Here is a 21927-nt window from a genome sequence, read left to right on the forward strand (position 1 = left end):
GATTGGACTTGGCGGGCGCGGGCGGTCGAGCGGGCGGGTGGCGGCCCCAGGCCCCCCGGGGGGGTGTCGCTTGGGGCGGGCCCCCCTTCCCCCGGCGCGGGCGTCTAACGTGTCGCCTGTCCCCGCAGCGCCCGCCGCCGCGCGCAGGTTCGGCGAAGACACCGCGCCGCCGCCGCCGCCGCCGAGCTTCCCGAGCTGCGGCCACTACCGCGAGGAGCCGGCGCCGGGCCCGGCCAAGGCCGCCCGGCAGGCCGCCCGGGACGGGGCGCGGCTGGCGCTGGGCCGCGCGCCCCCCGAGTGCTGCGCGCCGCCGGCCCCGGCGCCCCCGGGCGCGCCCCCGCAGCTGCCGCTGGTGCTGCTCAACTACCACCGCGTGCTGGCGCGGCGCGGGCCGCTGGGGGGCGCGGCGCCCGGCGCCCCCGGCCTGGCCTGCGGCCCCGGCGCCCCCGAGGCGGCGGGCGGCGCCCTGCGAGCCCGGGCCCCCGGCCCCACCGGCCCCGCCGCCGCCCCGCCGCCCGGCGCGCCGCGGCCGCACTACCTGGGCGCCTCGGTCATCATCACCAACGGCAGGTGACCCGCCCGGGCCGGCCGCCCGCGCGGAGAAGCCATAGGCCGGCCTCCTGGGCTCCCCGCCTCACCGAGTCCACGGTGCCGAGCTGTGTATGCACGGTTTAAATTAATTTATACAGAGACGACTATTTTACTAGAATTCCGCCGCCGACTTCTAGATTTTTTTTTTTTTTTTTAACTGTAGATGCCATAAACGCCCGTGTAGGGGACAGAAGCGGCGACGTCGGGGACACCCTGACCGCCCGACCTTTTGTTCTCCGAGAGCTGGATTTTCTGAAAAAGCGAGCGCCCAGGGGTGGCCCCAACGACTCCGTCCTTGGGGGGGACTTGGTTTCCTCGCCTTGAAATCAGGCCTGCGTGCCCCTGACGCTCAGTAACAGACCCGCTTTTTTGGAGGGGAGGGGGAGCAGTTGTAACTTTGCGGAGATCACCCCACCCGAAGATGGTCAGATAGATGGGCCAGCCCGGGAAGCCTCCTGTGTTCATTGCCCTTTTTAGGTTCTTAAGGCAGAATTGATGATTTAAGTTCCCTGAATGGACAACTCCACAGTCTTCAAGTCATTCATGAGTCTCATGAAACGTTGTTGTTTTCATTTAACCCTTGAACACAAACATCGACAAGCCGAGACCAAGGGGGTGAATGTGGGTGTGCTTCTCAAGTGCATTCACAAAGTTTTTATTTCCTGCTAACCCCGTGAACTCTTGAGAATAGCACCTTCAGAATATATTGAATAGGCATTAAATGCAAAAAAAATATATATATAGCCAGATATTTTATGAGAGTGACAGGTGGATGATTTCCGTGCCCAATGGATTGGCTACCCCTGTCCAGTATGATGACAAGCAAAGTCCCTCTGGCCCACACAGACCTGTAATTCCCTAGGCTCGTGTTTGCTACCAGTAGTGCTAATAAAGTTAGTTAAATTGCATGTGCAATATGGAAACTTGTCAATGGACTGCGCCTCGTGGAAGAAAACATGCTAAAGGGATGTAATGAAAATGATGTACACGTCTTCAGCATTTTCTGCATTTTCTACAGAGTAAGAAAACTCCATATGAACATGTCATGTGTAACAGGTAAACAGGAATCTTTTTATAAAGCACCAGCAGTGTTTTTAAAATAAACTCCTATTAATTTTTATTTTTATACTTTTGCTTCAAGATTTCACTTTTAAAAATCCTGTCATGGCTCTGAAGTGGATCAGTGCATTGAACCACACTTTTTCAATCTGCTCCTCACTATAAACACTCCCTCATTTTGCTGCTTTTTCAAAGATGGTTTACTTTTAGGAAACTGTGTCCACCTTTCAGAGTGGAAAGGTTGTTCCCCAATGTCTTCAACTCACTGTTCTTAGAATCAGAGTGCACCTACATGTACCGTTGTCAAAATGTGAAAGGACCTGCCGCCCAGCCCGTGTCACTCTGAGGACCTGTCTGCTTCCCTGGGATGGTTCAGTTGCCTTATGGTACAGTTTGCAAATTTAGGAACATGTGTTTTGCAGTGAAGAGGCGAGGTCAGAAGAATCCAGTGCGTACACCTCTACACTGCGCTTAGCCATACCTTATGAGCAGCTTGCTCTGAGTGTAGACACAAAATAAGCCTGGGGTACTGTTTTTATGCTGTCAAGACCCGTAATTAAACCCGTGATTCCTGGAAGGTGCAGGTTTGATGAGCAGGAGATTTCATTTGACATTTTTCAATAAAGTACCGTAAAATGCGTTTGTGTCTATCTTGTTATTAATCATTGGGGGCTATATAAATACAACTGTGAGGACTTCTGGAGCAGTTTAAGACCAAATGTTACTGTCAGAAAAGAAAAGCGTTATAGATTTATAAACCTTAACATAAATAGGCTTAATGATGAGGGTATGTGTATTTGAAAAATGAAATGTGTACTAGGAAAAACTTCCTTGCCTAAACAAACACTGCAGTTTTCATAATCTAGAACATGAAGGAAGATTCCCATGCAAGCTGGCTTCCAGGCGGACAGCAACTCTGCCAAGTTAGCAGGGCAGTTACTACGGCAACCTGACATTGTTACCTCCATCTTTTAGTCTGCACATTTAAGCTTGGGGATGTTGTTTCTCGACTTCTGTGAGGCTCTGGAAGAGAAAGCGTGTTAATAAATACACATGTCTTTCACAAAAATAGAAAAATGTAGTGATTCCTAATATGTTGACAAAAAAATGCCAGATGAAATGGATTTCAAAAATAAGCCCAGTTCAAGACTGGTTTGGCCTTCCCCACTGGGCCTCCAAGGGAAAGGAATTCCTTTATGTTCTTGGAAGCCCTTTCTAGAAAAGCCATTCCATTCATACCTTTGTAGAGAAGTGAACAGGGTGTTAAGTGCTGCTCTGAAGATTACCCCTACCCCTTTGATCATATTAAGTCCAATGGCCATGCCTTCCTCCCTTGGATCCTAAGGATGGGAGAGGTTTACTCCATCAATGAATCCTGTATAAAGTCTGCTGTAGTTTATGATGGCTCAGACGGTAAAGAATCTACCTACAATGCAGGAGACCGGGGTTTGATCCCTGGGTCAGGAAGATTCCCTGGAGAAAGGAATGGCTACCCACTCCAGCATTCTTGGCCTGGAGAATTCCATGGGCAGAGGAGCCTGGTGGGCTCATGGGGTCGCAAAGAGTTGGACACAGCTGAGCGACTAACACTTTCAAGATGGTTAAGGTAGACTGTGGAGCGGGGGGGGCTGCTACCGATAAAAGAAAATTTCAAATAAATTCCATAAAATTGCTGTGGAAATTTTAGTGAATTGTAGCCCTTGAGTTATCGAAGATGCATTATTCAAGTTATTCCTAAACTTAAGTATGATAAATAAGGTTGAAATCTTGGGGAAGAACTGTGGAGACAAAAGTCAAGTAGTTCTCACAAAAGAGGAAGAACAAGTGAACAAGAACAGAACATGTTCTTATATTTGTTGTTAAAATTTTTAAACTAAAAAATTTACATTATTAAATGTATTTCTCACTTTAGTTAAATTTTTTTGAACTTTTGGGGTTTGCTGACTTTCATTCTTTGGAGTAATATGACTTCTCTTTTGTATGATACATAACACATTTTTCACAACTACATTTTTAAAAAAGCAACCAGCTTCTTAATACTTACACATACCTATTCCTTATGATGTAAAACTATTTATTTTTTAAAATGTTTAAATATGAATAAAAAATATTGTAACCAAAAGGAATTGTTTATTTTGACATATGAAACATGGTAAAAATAAAAAATAAGCGGAAACTACAGAGAAAGTCTCAAAGTTTATTTTGGTAGACTTGCTTTTTATAGGCATCGGTTTAAAGTAATTACGTTTCAGAGATGAGTCTTTGAAAAACTAAAAATGCAGAGGTTTAATGCTTTATTTCAAATATGCATAGTAGTTAGGAATACCGGTTTCTCCATTCTTTGTCCATTAAGACCAAACAGATCTACAGAATGTAAGCCTAAAACATCTCCTTTATGCATTCTGAAACGGTCAGCTGAGGCTGGCTTCTCTCCTGGTTCCCAGATTCGAGGGTGAGGGGTGCCCACATAGTCTTCCCTGTGTGTGGAGGTGGTGGGGGTGGGGTAGGGTTGGAGGTGCGTGGTACCCCACGTGTGGGCCTGTGGACCCACCCCTCCTTCGACATGCTCCCACATCAGGCAGTCACCGTGCTGTAGCAGAGAGCCCCTGGGGGACACAAATCCTTCCAACTGTGCCCCAGCACTGTACATGCTGCCAGGATGACCAGTGCCAAGGAATGCTGTGGGGGCGGGGGAGGGGGGCACAGGAAGCCCAGCCATTGCTGGGTCCTATTTTAGAGTTCCTCTGAAATTTGCTACCAGCCCCAAGGGGTTGATGTCCTTCCTGCCTTTCACGTAACCTGGTAGATGCTCAATGCGCAGCCTCTACACAAGGGCACAATTTAAATATCCCCAAAGCACATGCCAATCCTGAGTTTAGGTGCTGTGTTTTAAAGTTTAAGAGGAAAACGCAAAGTTTCTCGTTAAGACTTTAAAGCTCCTTGAGATCCTAGATCACTGGGTGCATAAACTGCACCCAAGTTGATGAGTGCGGTGTAGCAAGTTTTCCTAATGCTAACAGCGGTAAGCAAAATAGCTTTATTCTGCTGTTCTATAGGAAGCAGAATTTCAAAAGTCTTTGGTTCATCTGAGGCAAAGTCAGGTTTATGCAAAACGCAGCATCTGCTCCAAGTCTATTCGCCTCCCTCAAGACAACTGGGTGTCGGCACAAGTAAGAAATAAGAACAGTCTTGAAAGCACAGGGGCAAAGCGATACGCCCAGAGCATCTCCATCTGCTGTGACATGGCCACACTTCATTAGTTTTAATTTACCAGAAGGAAATTAAATGATAACATTATTTTTTCCCTAAAGCAGACTGTCTAGAGTAGGACTTCAGCTTAAAACAAATCATAGCATGTTTTTCATTAAATAACCCCCCAAAGAAATGCAAAAAGTTAACGATGGCAGCTCTGAGAGATGGCGTGCCTTATATTAGAGTTTGAGAAGTCAAACTTGCAACATTAGCCTGAGAACTTTCTTCTTAATGATATTTTGCAGATGCCCTCTCCAGGGTGAGTCCATTTGGTAAATTTGGGGTGCTGTGGACTTCAAACTTTTATTTAGACTTGGGCATTTAGGAGAGAGTGTTTTGTTAAGAAAAATAATTCTAGTTGAAGCCTTATTTGCAAAAAATGACTTCTGAAATCTTTTCAAGTTACATTTCCAAAACACACATATTGGGTTAGTGTACTTGACTAAACATGTTATTTTTTTCCTTCTGTGGGGTTGCCTGTGCCTGGCTAAAGGTAGATAGATTTTTATACTGAAAACCACAAACTTTCTGGAGTTAGCCTGACCGGGTAAAGCTGGAGAAAGACAGTGCTAGGACACAATAAAGGGGTTCTGTTCAAAGCTGAGAGCCTCATCAGCTTTTCTTTCCACTAATTTCAGTTGGGATTGGCAGGAAGAGAGAAAAGCGGACAAAAAGTGGCCTCTTCAGGCTGAAAAGTAATGTGTATGAGTCTCAACTTCAGTGGAGATAGGAGTTACATGGAAAAAAGCATGGAATACATCTGGAAATAGCAAATGCATATCAAAAGGCTTCCTTTCTTTTGTTCTTTCACGGAGACTCATAGGGCATCAGATTTTGAACATCTTCTTTTAAGACCTCACACACACGCACACACACACACATGCTCTTAACTGACGGTATACAATAGCAATAACTCTTTTTTGGCAATGTGAAAAGGGGGCAAAAAACTGTGACTCACAAATGAAATGCCTTGTACGTCTATACTGTGCGCACTGCACAGTCCTGCAGGAGTGCTCTCTATTTCAAAGCAAGCCCGAAGCTGGCCTAAAGCTCCAAATCCTCCTCTGCGTGTGGTATGAGAGCGAGACTTCACCTCCAGCTGTTGGAGCCAAATCTCCCACCCTCACGTCCAAGCAATTACCTAATCAATGCTTTAAGGATCTTGAACTTGATCCCATCACGGCAGAATATTCAGTCAATTTAAACTTAGGAAAGCTCATTAATTAATGTCAAAGTAATTAGCTGATTCCTTCTACAAGGTCATTACAACCAGAGCAGCTAGGGGTGCCTCTGTAGCCATGTAGACATTGCTATTGGACCACAAACCACCAGGCTGAGAATAAGGCTTAGAAATCTACCTTCTCTTTTCTCCACTAAATAAACAAACAAACAAAAAATGATGACTAAGTACCAGTGTATGTTCCTATAGGAAAACACCTCCCTAGGTTCTTGTAAACAGTGTTACCATACTCCTAACTCACCAATGACCAGGGCCTAAAAGCTTTTTAAAAAAATTTTTTAATAGTCTAGGGATAAAGATCTTCACTGGGCTTCCCAGGTGGCGAGTGGTAAAGAATCCACCTGCCACTGCAGGAGATGCAAGAGAGGCAATACCTGGGCTGGGAAGATCCCCTGGAGGAGGGCATGGCAACCCACTCCAGTATCCTTGTCTGGAGAATCCCATGGACAGAAGAGCCTGGTGGGCTACAGTCCATGGGGTTGCAAAGAGTCGGACTTGACTGAGCACGCACAAAGATCTCCACTACTGGGAAAATGTGAATTATTCCATTGCTGTTTCCATGTAAAAACATTTTTTTTTTTTTTTTTTTGCCAATTAACACATCCAATTTCAAGAGGGGAGAACGAATTTCACATCTATGGCAGGTCTTTACCTGAACTAAATCTTTCCAGTGATCGGCCCTCTACCCCGAACAAAATTTAAGAATGAACAGGTTAATTGGAGGGAGAAAAAAAATCGTCAACAACTCTGATTTAGTCTTCCGGCTCCACGGGCTAGGACAGGCGGCAGAAATCCAAGGGGAAGTCTCCCGCCTCGCTTCTGCCCTTCAGTCTGTCTGTCAGTCCCTAGCAGGGACTACCGCTGTTTGGGGACAATGAGGTTTTTCAGCATGTCAAAGGAGTTACCGTCAGGATGCACCGTCACCACATCACCATTTTCCTGGTGGACCAGAAGGAACCCGGAGTCATCCAGGCCAACTATCCACACCTTTGGTCCCTCGGCACTTCCCAGGCGGACTTGCTGAGCGCTGAAAAGGAAGAACAGCCCTTGTTCACTGGGATGCCGTGAGAAGCAGCAGCGGCTTGAGACGATTAGTTAAGTAATCATCCGTTATGGGAAAGGACTCGGGGCTGGTGGGAGAGAGGAGGCTGGGCTGCACGAAGTGAAAATGCATCTGGGTCTGAGCGCTGCCTTTTGCTGGTCCCGCCTGAACGGTCTTGGTGAGTACCAGAATAACCAAGTCCAACAGGGAGTTAGGAATTGCTTCTCTTGCAAACATGGTCACTCCTAATTCTGAATGTCTGGGAGGATTTTTTTGCGCCACTTCCTTCACCCTCTAGCACTTTAAAGAAACACTGTGACCCTCCAGGCTTTTTGGCTGAGATGAGATTGGCCTCTTTCTGGCTGTTCTGCAAAGAGGACTTTTATCAAGTTGGGGTGCATCGATTATAAGTTAAACGAATGCTAATTCTACTTGTTTTCAATATTTTTCCAAATGCACCTACTGAGTTATAGCCTTCTTAACAGTTTTAAAAGTATAGAATCTGTACCTCCCCATGTTTATTTTGAAGAATTTCAGACCTACAGAAAAGGGGGAACATAGTACAACAAACCTCATATGCCCTCTTCACTTATACTAATTGATAACATTTTCCATATTTGCGATTTTTCCTCTGTGTGTGTGTGCACACAGTTTTGTGGCGGGTGGGGGGGGGGTTCCCTGATATTTAAAAATAAATTGTAGGCATCATGGCACTTTAAATATTTCAGCATGTATAAGAATAAGAATGATCTTCTTCTTAAATCCAGAATATCATTATCACTCTCAAGAAATGTGATCTTGATACATTATTGAATATCTGTCCCTGTGCAGATGTCCCCATCATCCCATTAATGTCTTTTGTGGGTACTCCCTCCCTTCCAGGATCTGATTATGAATCTCGTATTGCATTCAGCTGTCATGCCTCGTGAGTCTTCTTTAATCTCAAAAATCTCCCACCTTCTCTTTGTTTCTAAGACCTTGACATTGCTAAAAGGTAGAGGCCCCTGTTGGTCAACATCAATGCTTTTCAAACTAAAGTGCCTGAGAGCTTGCTGGAGCCTTTGGTAAAACAGGAGTGCTGGGCCCCAGCCTCAGGGGCAGAGTCAAGAATTTGCATTTCTACATGTACATTACCATATGCAAAATAGACCGCTAGTGGGAAACTGCTGTATAACACGGAGCTCAACCCGGTGCTCAACCCGCTGCTGGGCGACAACCCGATGTCGTATGACATCACGGATGTCGTATGGGGGGACCAACACAACCCAGTGTGGGCGACAACCTGAGGGCAGGCGTAGGGGGAGGCTCATGAGGGAGGGGACGCATGCACACCCGTGGAGTACACAGGTGTGCACACAACCCGGTGCTGGGCGACAACCTGATGTCGTATGACATCATGGATGTCGTATGGGGGCGACCAACACAACCCGGTGCTGGGCGACAACCCAAGGGCGGGCGTTGGGGGAGGCCCACAAGGGAGGGGACGCGTGCACACCCGTGGGATACACAGATGTGCACACAACACGGATGTCGTATGGGAAGGACCAACACAACACTGCAAAGCAATTATCCTCCAAACAAAAAAATCTTAATAAAAGAAACAGAAGTCAGCAAAGGAGAAAAATGGAATTTGAACACGGGGGAAGAAAAACAGAATTTGTGTTTCTAACAAAGTTCCCAGGTAAGGCTGAGGCTGGGAGGTCTCCCTTTGAAAATGATAGTTACAATGAGAATGTTCCACAGTTTTAAGATCTGCCTGTTGCCTCACAATCAGACTCGGTTTAAACACACATTGGGGAAGGAAAGTCTTCAGTGATGTGGTGTCTTTCCCAGCGCATCCCCCCAGGAGGCACGGGATTGCCCTGGTCCCCATTCCTGGCGATGCTCACTCGCTCAAGGTGGTATCCCCCAGGTTTATCCATCAGTCAAAGAGTATTACCCAGACCCGGGTTTAGTTTCTCGCTTTAAGATGTTAAACTACTGCCTTAGCAAAGGGATTTTAAGAGGATGCAGACAAGCCAGCACTGACCTGTGTACCCAGTATTTATAGTAGAGAGGAAGAATGCCATTGGGCCCCTGGTCCTGAAACGTGTCGATCAGCTTCTCCAGCACGGTCGCCATTCGGGCGATGAGACAGTCGGCTCTCAAGGGCTGTAACTCTGCCCCGTGTTCCTTATTGTATTCTGTGATGAGATCGTTGATGCATATGGTAGGGTTGCTGTTCGTCACGTTAAATCCACAGCCTAGACGGAAACAAACGATTGACAAGGTGAGCAGTTCAATCTACTGACGGCATCACATGTCTCTCTCGACCACCTAGAGAAAGTTACAGCTTTTATGCTCAACTTGCTGCTTCCTTGTCCTCATTTTGAGTTTTTTCCTTGTCTCTGGCCAGTAGTTAGAGAAGGACTTACATCTCGGAGTCCATCTTCCTTTTTTATCCTTCCCTTACTATCCTCATCAAATCAGAGTCATTCCAAATGTATTACACATTAGTTGGGGGAAAAAAAAAAAAAAGCAAGTCACATTGGATTCAACTGAGCAGAAAGGGATGAACAGGACAAAACAGAGTTGCTTCTGAAATGATACCTCCTGTGGTCTAGCCAAGAATTGGAGCTCAGCGCTGAACCCGATGTAAAATAGAATCTCTTGTTTCTTTTTCTACTTGAATAACAGAACACATGCTTGAAAATAAAGAATTTTATTCAGGTCTTAAGGAGTAAACTCTGGATTCAGAGACTTCCAACCTCGATCATGGCATAACCCCAAACACATCTTTTAATGCTTTATCCTTGCAAGTCTTTGGTGCTAGGGTTACACTGTTGGCAGAGGGCCAACCCATGTTCAGTGGCTCTTTCACAGGCCCCTAAACCAAGGCTTCAGGAGAGAGTTACCGGCTTATCTCTTTCGTTACTTAACACCGCTGTGCTCTGTCGGGTGGGGCTGAGGGGGTTCTTTGGAAAAGCTGAGACTCAATTTTCAGCAGGGCCCTGAATCAACCTCAAAGAGGGCTTCAATAAGAAGTGAAATACTGCAAGAACTAGGCAGTGAGCCCACCATTTTTCCAGGGCCTCTGAGAAGAAAAGTTCCCCAAATACTTGTCTTAGATGGAACAATGACATTCACAGTAACAGTACTTTTTGGTAAATGTTCTGAGCTGTTTTCGGTATGAAGGGAAGGCTTGTCTGACCCCAGATTATTATTATTATTTTTAAAACATATACTGGCTACTAAAATACAAACCAATGTAAATGACACCTGGGAAAAAACAAACAACTACAAAAGCAGGGAAGAATTTGCAGTTGTTCATTCGTTTGTGCTTTTATCGACAACATACACAACAGCAGAAGTACCTGTGCCGGTATAAGGCATTCAACTATGCATATACAGCACCGAAAAATCTCTCCTGTACCCAGAAAATGCACGGTCCTGGGAAAAGAGCCACATGGACTGCTGTCAACTTAGGCTGTGTCTTTCTAAGGACCAGCAGGTGCCACTGATGGTGACTTTTTGAATCTTTCCCCAAAGATGCCCTCTGTGCCCCCTGCCCACCTCCCTCGGCCTTAAGACGTCCATAAAAGCTACGGATTCTCTCAGAAAAAAGTTTCGTTTCCCCCTCACTGACAGAGAATTCCTCAGCTCCCTGAAGCCATCATTTGTCCCCATTCGGAACCTCTGTATCCAGCCCAGTTACTCATTTACACATGGGAGACAGAGCTTGGAGGGGAGGAAATAACTTCCCTAGAATAACACTGCCAGTTGGCAGCGGCGCTGGAAACACACGCCGTGTCTTTTCTGGCTGGCACTTCCCACACACCATCACACGCTTTCTGTCCACTGCTGATTTCTGAACCCCACTCCAGTTCCTCTGGGCATTAGGGAGAAGGTGATGCTTGGATGACCAGGGACACCTAGGAACTTCTCGAATGGCTTCTAAATCCATCTCCTTGCCTGATGAGGATGTGCTGAGGTGAAACGGGGAATCTTTACCTCACCCTGACCATTCTGGAGTGTCTTCTGAAGGTCAAAAAGAAGGCAACTTTTCCATGGCCTGGGAAGGTCAGATTAAGAATGCAAGGACACCTATCCTTGAAACTAACTTTCCTTTTCTTATTACCAAGTAACGAAGTGGATATTTTCATCATTTCTAATTCAACAGGAAGCAGGAGTGTAGAGAGGTGTAAGAAAATGCCTGTTTGATAAAACACCCATGTGGTGGTTTCCATGGCCAGAGGTACAAACGCTAAACCTTCTGAAAGGCTTTCTACCCACCTGGCCTGTTCTGTACACATACTGTGTTCTATAAGTCAAAGCTCAAAGAAAAAGAAATCCCAAATGATAATCCACTCCCCTCAATGGAGCCATGTGTGAGCCATTTTATTTCTATTAATCTAAAAATTCTGGGGGTAAGGGCTTTAAAAACTTACCAATAAGTATATAAAATGTTTCTCCCATAAGTGTTGAGTTAACCAAAACTCCACCAAGCTTCATGAGGTCACTGTAATAAATATCATTGGGCCACTTCACTCGCAAATTGATATCCTAAAAGGAAAATCTGTGTATTAATCAAGCAGTCTCAAGACACAAAGGGACCAGGAAAGGTTGTCCAACTTAGAAAACATAAAGAAGAGCAGAATATTCTAGAAACGGACAGAATAGGGAGTCTCATGCTCTCTTCTTTTTCAGACAGCCGATCACCTCTTTGGAGCAATACTTGGAGTATTAAAGTGCCCCATGGAACTAGAGGAAGGAGACCTAAAGAACACAGGAATTTCAGTCTCCTCTCCCTCATCACTTTGTACCATCATCAGAAACACTCTGAAGACTCCCATCTTGGGAATTAAATTGATTATCCCAAGATCAATAACCACAGCACAGGGGACCATCATATCCTAGGGAGGAGGGTGGAGAGGTGGGGGTGAATACTCTCAGGGCTCTTTCTCCTTAAGGAGCTCCTGCTCCAGAGTGAAGGATGGTCCTGAACTAACCAGAGTCAGGCAGAAATGTCTTGAGTAGAACACTATGGAGATACACAGGAGCAATTCATTTTACTGAGTCATATTACATCATGTATGGATGTGAGAGCTGGACTATAAAGAAAGCTGAGTGCCGAAGAATTAATGCTTTTGAACTGTGGTGTTGGAGAAGACTCTTGAGAGTCCCTTGGACTGCAAGGAGATCCAACCAGTCCATCCTAACGGAGATCAATCCTGAGTGTTCACTGGAAGGACTGATGCTGAAGCTGAAACTCCAATACTTTGGCCACCTGATGTGAAGAGCTGACTCACTGGAAAAGACCCTGATGCTGGGAAAGATTGAGAGCAGGAGGAGAAGGGGATGACAGGATGAGCTGGTTGGATGGCATCACCGATTCAATGGGCATGAGTTTGGGTAAACTCCAGGAGTTGGTGATGGACAGGGAGGCCTGGCATGCTACGGACCATGGGGTTGCAGAGAGTCGGACACGACTGAGCGACTGAACTGAACTGACTGATTAGAGGATACTGAGTTTATTAGTCTCCATGAAGTACCAACGGTCAACCTGGGTAACAGAAATAGAACGGTCCAGTGGCCTACTGCTTCTCCATCCGGAGGGACATGGCCTGGGCAAGGCTGCCTGTGCCCTCCAGGGAATGACCTGAGAGCAGACACTGCCTTGAACTGGGCCACCTGGAACCCACCTCCTGCCATGACTATGAAGTTAAGGCACACAGACTGGGTGCCCGAGGTTTGTTTAGGCCCCTTTTCACCAGAAAACACCACAGATAAATAGACTCATCCAGTCCAATGTGCTTCAATCAAAAAGAAAGAAAAGGAAAAGAAAGGCATGCCTTTACTAGGACATCGGACACATCTCTCAATAGCACAGAAGGGAAATTCTGGGAAATGAACACATTCCAGCAGGCCTGAAGCAGCTATCATCCTGACAGCGCTTTTAAAACTCCAGCAGCTCTCTGCTGCCAGTTTTACAAAAAGCAGGCTGAGGCTCTGCGCACAGCAACCATTCAGACACACACACGCTACCAACACGCCTAAACGGAGATGCGCATACGTGGCAGGGATGTATCAGTGAGGAGCTGCACATACCTGGTACCCGGGGATGGATCTCACCGCTTCTACGACGGCCAGGGACATCAGATGCTGGACAAACGGAATCCTCTGCCCCAGCGGGGATCTCACTGGGATGCAGACCAGCAGGGTGGAAAGGGCGCATCCCAAGGGGCTCAGCCAAGCGTTCTTTCCCCGCCCTGGAACACAAGCTACGTCAGGAAACCGGCCAGCCTGCCCTGTGAGCGGACTAAGATGCACATAATGCCGGGAAATATGTGGAGGGCTCACAAACACAAACGGAGGATCTGTCCAGCTGAAACAAACCGGGATTGATGAAAATGCTTGGAGATTCTGGGGTTAACTCAACAATAGAGAAGCTCTTTAAAATCTGAAGCTCTGTGGCTGAGCAAGTTTCCGATAATTAGCATAATGTTCTGCCTCATATCATCCATGCTTTGATGATTCAAAGTCTTATACAGTGTCTGAACATCACTCTTGGTTTAATTCTCACCATATGGCAATGCAGGCAGAAACAGAGACAGTGGGGAAACTGGACCGAACCTACACTGATCCAGGAGAGGCCACTTTTTTAGAAGTGATCCCAATTGTGATGGTCTCATAAAAACCATAGAATTGTACACTTTAAGTGGGGGGACTGGATGGTATATGACTTATAGCTGGCTGTTATTTATTTTTTTTAAAAGGAAGCTGAATTTGAAAAATGATTCCTGATATTAACTCTGAGTTATTTTTCTTAAAAAAGTTGTTGAGGAAATAAAATAATCAAAATGAGAGGTATAATGTAATTTCTTCCCTGGCTCTTTTTTTTTCAAACTACCTTATTGAGCACCACAGCCTTGAATAAAAAAATTTTTTTTTTCTTTCTTTGAGTTATGTTCAAAAGACATGCTCAGGAGAAAGAAGTGGAAACAGTGGATTTCTCATTTCATTGCTTCTTCTGGGAAAGGCATAAGAGCCTCTGAGAGTTAAAAGTTGGGGGTCTGCCTGGTACCTGCTGGGGGCGGGGAGAGGCAGGGGACAGTGGCCCACGTATGACTCCTGAGAAGGAATAATCCGCTTGCGGCTGGACCCCAGGTGGATCCTGGAAGGGTGTGGGCTCCTGCCTTTGAAGGTCAGCAGGGGGTGGAAGTGCTGGACAGCCCTTTGCTCCTTGGCGATCACTCTGTGAACATGCACTGAGCACCGATCGAGGGCCCCGTCCATGCAAACTCCATGCCAGCCAGGGTGGGGGCTGGCAGATGAGAGACCCTTCCATGTGACGCTTGGTCTAGACACGGAAGTCACCTCCCCGAGAACCTTCAGGAAAATGTCTGTCTAACATAGTTATTATTCACATGCGGCAACGCCTAGAATGTGTCAGGAAGAGGAATTTATAAGATGTAGGTAAAAGAACGTGAAAACCATCACAGGCGGATGTCAAGTGGTTTAATAAACATCTTGGTTTGAGGGAACACTTGAATTCTACTGGAGTTCAGTCTTCTAATCAATTTCCCTTCCTCTTCCTCCATTTTAGGGCAACGTGAAAACAAACAACTTCTAACTTCAGTCATCTCGATGATCAGCACATGCAATCAATTGGCTCTCTGGCCACAAGAGTCACAGATTTTAGAAAACAAAAACAACAGAAGCAGTAATGAAAGATGACTGACCTTTGCCCTGTGTCTGGCGGACTGCAATGGCTATTAAACCCATTTCCTGCGGCATCTCAAACATCAACCTGTAAACGATGGGAAAGACCGGTCAGCCAGAACTGGGACAGGACATGGGAACCTGCGGCTCAACGTGGGGGACGCTGTTTGCTTTCACTTGCGAACGCGTTAGTAAGGAAGGGCCGTCTTCCGGGTTTCAAGGGATACTGAGCCCGTTCCCAGCTTCTGGAGTGAGAATGATGGAAAAGGGATGCAGGAAACACCATTTACTAAGAAAAAAAGGTGGACTGGGGGGTGGGGCACGTGTACCTGCCCAAGCTATCATTCAGTTTATTCAAGACATTGTTAGGTTATATTTCTTCGGAATATCCTATCAAATTCCTCCCTCCCCCGCTGAGGTGGTGTCCCCTTCTGCGAGTGACAACTAGCAATTCCTGACATTTGTTTCTACTTACGGCGCGTTTCTGTCTGCACACTGGAACATAATCATAACAGAAGTTTCTGATTATTCAGAAAACTAATATGGTGGCAATAAAGCCGTTTAAAAGACACACTATCCCCCGAGAACTAATTATGTTTTAACTATAGTAAATAAATCTACACCTTCTGAGAACTCAGGAGAACCTTGGATCCTTTTAGGCTTGAGTTCTGCTTTTAAAATGGTTTTTATTTAAAAGAATACAAACTTCCCTTTGGGGGAAGGGTAGAAATGTGCACTGTATCTCCAGCAAAAGAGTCAACATAAACCCCCCCCCCAAGAAAAGGGGGGAGAAAAAAACACAAAAACCCTCACTCTGAGAATTTCCTCCCCAGCTCCATTCTACGTATTCAATCACACTGGGAAGGTTTTCCTCTGCATTCCCAGCAAATGAGCAGGCACAGCTCTCGGTGCGTGCTAAGTCGCTTCAGTCCTGTCTGCCTCTTTGCGACCCCACGGACTGTAGCCCGCCAGGCTCCTCTGTCCCTGGGATTCTCCAGGCAAGAGCACTGGAGTGGGTAGCTGTGCCCTTCTCTAGGGGATCTTCCCGACCCAGGGATTGAACCTGTTGTCACTTCTGTCTTGCACTGGCCGGCGGGTTCTTTGCCACTAGTGCTACCTGGGAAGCCCCCTAGCTCTCAGTAGGACTTATTAAACAAAGTAAAACATCAGACCTGTCGGTGCAGCCGCCAGGATGTCTCTGAAATACTTTCTGGGGGTTGAGGGGAGCAGCAAGGGCAGGGGTGACGGCGACGTGGTACTCTTCCGAGGGTGGGCTCCAGAGCATCCCTGCGCTAAGAGGGACCACGCTCGGAAAGCGCTTCCTCCTCTCTGTCGGGCTTGGGGAATGGAGTGGAGCGTTAGACACAGGGAGGGAAGGAAAACCCTTAAAGGCCTAAACACCCAGAGCGCCCCTCTGTGACCCTGGCAGGCAGAGCCTCGTGGTGCCCCAGCACGGTGAGGGGGAGCCCTTGGCTGGCTGAGAAGAGCCCAGCCACCCGGGACAGGGGCCGGGCCGGGCCGACAGGCACAGGGCTTGCCAGAGAGCAGGCAGCCCCCTTGTCTGGGTGCCAAGCCCACTTCCATCTTGCATGAAATACAGTTCCAGAGGTATTTCTCTTGGACACCATGAATAACCCATTGAGATCGGCTCTGCTTATACGCCGCTGGGCTCCAAGAATAAAGCATCCTTTTCTTGCGTGGAAAATTCGAAGAAGGAAGCTTTGTCCACGCGGGGAGATAACATTGTCTTCTCTGGCTCAGCAGAGAGACCCAGCCACCTTCATCTGGGCTCCGAAGGCTGCCGGGTTCTGGGGTGGAGGAGGGGAACACCTAACGAAGTTTTCTATGCAAAGGGGATGGGGGGGGAGCAGTGATTTTGCACATGTGAGCAGACTGCAAAGGCTCTTTCCATCTCGGATGTTCTGTAAATAAACAGGTAGATGGAAGACCGTCATGTCTAGAGCCAGCCACGGTGATGGTGGAATTAGGCGTGGGGAGGTGGGAAGGTTCAAAAACCAAACACAGGCTTCCAGAACAAAGAAAAATGATGAAGGGAACATACGCACTAAGCTTGCTGGAAGCTTGGCAGCGGTGAACAGGGCATATTGATGAGAAGACTGAGCTTGGGAAGCTGAAGGCCAAGAGGAAATTCTGGGAGGAGGGAAACAATGAAGTGGGGGTGGGGGGGGATGGGTAATGCTTAGTTTGAGCCAGGTGAAGATCGCCAGGTTTATTTGTGCGACCTCAGACAGCTCTGGGGGCCAAACCACATGGCTCACGGTCCACAAAGAAGCATTTATGAACTTTGGCAAAATGGAAAATTTGCATCTCCGAAGGTGGAGTCACTAGGTTGCTTTAGCAGAAAGGAGACACCCTAAATGCATTTCTAACCCGAGCTGATGTCGTTCTGACAAAAGGAAATAGAAGAAAACGAAGGAAGGGGAGAGGGGAGGGGAGGAGGTTACATAACTACCTCCCTACCTCTGTGGTTTTTTTCTTTGTTGGAAAAGGCTGTTTAACAAACAGTTCCTGTGATCAGCAGCCAGGGGCAGGCACTGGTACCACCGGGACACGGGAGGAGACTGCTCTGTTTTGGCATACTTCCCTTCTAGCTCAGCAGTAGAGAATCCGCCTGCCAACTCAGAAGACGCAGGTTTGATCCCCGGGGCAGGAAGATCCCCGGGAGAAGGACATAGCAACCCACTCCAGTATGCTTGCCTAGGAGATCCCATGGGCAGAAGAGCCCGGTGGTTACCCTCCACAGGGTCACCAAAGAGTCGGACACAACTTAGAGAGTGTACAACAGCTTTGGGCTGAAATACGCAGAGCCCCAAGGCTCGCCTGGCAACCAGCACAGGCCCCGACCGCCTTGTTACTAAGGACATTGCAGCTCCCACTGCATGCTCTGCCAACCAGAGCACCCTAAATCTCACGTGGCTGTGGGAATTAAGTTTCAATAATTAAAACTAACCGAGAAGACAGACCAGTATTAGCTAGTGAAAATTCTGAGTGAACAGAAGTTTACATTCGGAGTCAAGTCAATCCACTCTGAGGACTGAATCTAAAGAAAGAGTCCACACTCACCACAGCGCTATAGAAGTGAAAATTTGGAAAAAGACATAAGAGTTCACTAGGGAAATGAGGCTGGTGGAATAATCTGCAGTCATCATAAATGATCATTATGAAGATTACATAACAACACAGAAGAAATGCTTGCAATAGAATTTTCAATTTTAAAAAACAGGATATGAAACCTACATATACTTTTAGCCCAACTTTGTAAAATTCACAGAAAAGCGAGGGAGGGAGATTTGACAAAACAAAAATTGTGGCTATATTAGGAAGATTTTATTTGTTAAACTTTAAGTTGACTGCTCATCTGTTTTTTAAAAAAGTTATTTTTAATTGGAGGATAATTGCTTTACAGTTGCTGTTGGTTTCTGCCATACAAGAACATGAATCAGCCACAGGCACACACCTGTCCCCTCCCTCTTGAACCTCCCTCCCACCCCATCCCACCTAAGTTGTCACCGAGCACCAGGCTGAGCTCCCTGTATTACACGCAACTTCCCACGAGCCATCTGTTTTCCATGTGGTAATGTATACATATATATCAACGCTCCCTTCTCAGTTCCTCCCACCCTCTCCTTCCCCACAGTGTCCACAAGTCTCTTCTCTGTGTCCCAGTCTCTATTCCTGCCCTGCAAATAGGTTCATCAATACCATTTTTCTAGATTCCATATATGTGTGTTAATATATGACATTTGTTTTTCTCATTCCACCTCAGTAGAACCGACTCAAATTCATTCCTTTTTATGGCTGAGTAACATTCCATTTTATACACACACACACACACACCCCCCACAACTTCTTTATCCATTGATGACTGCTTGTATTTACTTTGAAAATTATTTTGAAAAATTTGGGGGAAAGAAGCATGGTTTTTATATTTAGATATAATATTTGTTGGCAACCCACTCCAGTATTCTTGCCTGGAGATCCCACGGACAGAGGAGCCCCGAGGGCTACTGTCCACTGGGTCGCAAAGAGTCACACACAACTGAAGTGACTTAGTACACATGCATAATATTTGTAAATACGTCAACAAACAGGAGTAAAAGACCTGCTTTAAAAATAAGATAATAACAGTCACCTGTAGCATCCATTTTATTATAACCAATGAACAAGACCTTATTTAATTTGTAACTAATGAGCAGAAATTCTTAAAACCAGTCTGTTCATATGCAATGGAAGCCTTAAAATTTTTATATCTTCTCACCCAGTGACTATATCCCTAAGATTGGATTCTATGGAGTATTCAGACAGGAAAACAATAATTAAGGGACACAGCTATTTCATCACAGCATTGCACAGTAAAAAAAATCATTAACAGTACCAACAGTCCACAACAGAGGAAAGAAAAGAAATCATAGTATCCGCAACATGAAAAAATATCATAAAGCCATCAGTGATACAGGCAAATGTCTGCTGAACACCATTAGAAGATTTAAAGAGTGTGGAAATTCCAATATGCAGCATGATTGCACAGGTGCTTTAAAATACACTTTTAAAAATTATTAGGAAATATACCAAAATATTAGCTGTGGTTACTTTTAAGTTACGAGTGTAGTTACGGAAAAACACAGGAAAGTACAAAGCAGAAAAGTCATACAAAGAAGTCCTTCTTAGAAATGTATATTCTTCTATACTTTTCCTCTTAAAAAATACAAGATACACACACATACACACACACAATATGTTATACAAAATATTTTCTGATGATTGGAAGGATTGCTCATTTTGGATCTTCTTTCTTTCTCTCTCTCTTTTTGGCTGCGCCAACCAGGGAACTCATGCCCCCTGCAGTGAAAGCACGGAGTTTTATCCAATGGACCACTAGGGAAGTCCCCAAACTCTTAAAATGAAATAGATATTTAGTTACGGACATTTTTATTTTGTTGACAATAAAAAACAAAAAAGGCATTAAAAACAACATCATGATATGATCCCACCTATGTAAGCTATGTATTCCTATGTGCATTCATAGACAAATACAGGACACCCATTAACAGTGGCTGCCTCCAGAAGGCGGAGATAGAATTATATCATGGTTTTAGCTTCTTCATTGTGCTCTTCTATGTAATCTCTGGGAGTTAAGATTCCAAATGGTTTTTAGTTTCATTATATTTGTCCGCATTTTCCACCGTTTCTATACTTGCAGTGCATTCATTTCATCATCAGGAAAAAAAAAATGGTTTTTCAAATGTAGTACATTGGGAACACCAACCATTATATCTGAGGATCACTGTTTTTAAAAAAAAAGTTAAGAGCTAAAATTTAAGGATTTTTTTAAAAAACAGTTCACTCTAACAGTACAATCAGTTTTTTAAAAAGTTGCCTTCTATGCAAGAATGCACAGTATTGCTTTTGGAAAGAAAATGAGTAGTGTTTTCTGCTCCCAAGAACACGTATACTGGAGCAAGGAGGGTGGTAGGGCTCTGCCATGCACAGGGAGATGGTCTAGGGTGAAAGGTGCTGGACCCTGGACCAGAAATTTCAGAACAGAGAGGTAGGCATTTGGGGGCAAAGCTGAGACCAACAGTCCTAGAGGAGGACAGTGTTATCCAGAGACCAGGGGTTACTGCTCCTGGAGGGAAAGGAAAGGTTCCTGGGGAACTTGAGAAATGTCACGGCAGAGGTGACTCAGGAAATGGGACAGATTCGGATTCAAAACCCAGTGTTGACTTGAACTAACATTGAGTGACGGGCTCCTCGTCTCCCCATCTCTCAGTCGCCTAGGAAACGGAACACGTGGTGTGGTCTCAGGCTCCGCAAGAACGAAGGGTGAAGGAATACACAAGATGCTCGGTCACAGGGTCAGTGCTTAAAAGCATCACTTTCTCTTGGTTGTAGATGCCAGAACTCCTTACTTCAACAGACAGGAAGGCCTCGCATTTCCTCCTCTTGGGGATAAGGAGGGTGGTCAGGGAGAAGAAAGGGAGGAGAAGAAGGGGAGGAACACGTGTATTCTAGGACCTTTCACAGAGTCTAGGGGGTAATGTCTCTTCCCCGAACCTCTCGCCCCCTCTCCCATCTCTCTTACACACACATACTAACCTGACCTGAAGTCAGGCTAAAAAGTGTTTAGATTAACACTTAAAATTGGGTTCCACCCTCTTACACTGTTGGTGGGAATGCAAACTAGTACAGCCACTATGGAAAACAGTGTGGAGATTCCTTAAAAAACTGGAAATAGAACTGCCATATGACCCAGCAATCCCACTTCTGGGCATACACACTGAGGAAACCAGATCTGAAAGAGACACGTGCACCCCAATGTTCATCGCAGCACTGTTTATAATAGCCAGGACATGGAAGCAACCTAGATGCCCATCAGCAGATGAATGGATAAGGAAGCTGTGGTACATATACACCATGGAATATTACTCAGCCGTCAAAAAGAATTCATTTGAACCAGTCCTAACGAGATGGATGAAACTGGAGCCCCTTATACAGAGTGAAGTAAGCCAGAAAGATAAAGAACATTACAGCATACTAACACATATATATGGAATTTAGAAAGATGGTAATGATAACCCTATATGCAAAACAGAAAAAGAGACAAAGAAATACAGAACAGACTTTTGAACTCTGTGGGAGAATGTGAGGGTGGGATATTTCAAAAGAACAGCATGTATACTATCTATGGTGAAACAGATCACCAGCCCAGGTGGGATGCATGAGACAAGTGCTCGGGCCTGGTACACTGGGAAGACCCAGAGGAATCGGGTGGAGAGGGAGGTGGGAGAGGGGATCGGGATGGGGAATAAGTGTAAATCTATGGCTGATTCATATCAATGTATGACAAAACCCACTGAAATGTTGTGAAGTAATTAGCCTCCAACTAATAAAAAAATTAAAAAAAAAAAAATTGGGTTCCAAAATCTTCATTTTCAGTTTGAGGGTCTCCAAACTCACTTATCAAAGGTATAAATGGCTGGTTGAACTAGCTATTTGACTTTTTAAAGATAATACGTTTTTA

General features: G+C 45.7%; 2 protein-coding genes across 3 annotated transcripts in view; one reads left to right on the forward strand and one right to left on the reverse strand.

Annotated features, from left to right (window-relative positions):
* SIM2 (SIM bHLH transcription factor 2) overlaps window positions 1-2290 on the forward strand; it is a 49556-nt gene extending 47266 nt beyond the window's left edge. For both annotated transcript variants that reach the window (XM_043474702.1, XM_043474703.1), the window contains one exon: window positions 129-2290. In XM_043474702.1, coding sequence (XP_043330637.1) covers window positions 129-574 — 446 coding nt within the window. In that variant the 3' untranslated portion in view covers window positions 575-2290. The remainder of the gene's footprint in view (window positions 1-128) is intronic.
* A 1543-nt stretch (window positions 2291-3833) lies between these two features.
* HLCS (holocarboxylase synthetase) lies at window positions 3834-16185 on the reverse strand. The gene is made up of 6 exons (XM_043474704.1): window positions 16058-16185; window positions 14906-14973; window positions 13272-13432; window positions 11612-11726; window positions 9214-9427; window positions 3834-7169 (listed from the first exon to the last, which is right to left on the reverse strand). The coding sequence occupies exons 1-6, from the start codon at window positions 16168-16170 to the stop codon at window positions 6998-7000; spliced, it is 843 nt and encodes a 280-aa protein (XP_043330639.1). The 5' UTR covers window positions 16171-16185; the 3' UTR covers window positions 3834-6997.
* Between the last annotated feature and the right edge of the window lie 5742 nt (window positions 16186-21927).

Source organism: Cervus canadensis, chromosome 7 (assembly GCF_019320065.1).
Source record: "Cervus canadensis isolate Bull #8, Minnesota chromosome 7, ASM1932006v1, whole genome shotgun sequence".
Taxonomy (NCBI): Eukaryota; Metazoa; Chordata; class Mammalia; order Artiodactyla; family Cervidae; genus Cervus; species Cervus canadensis.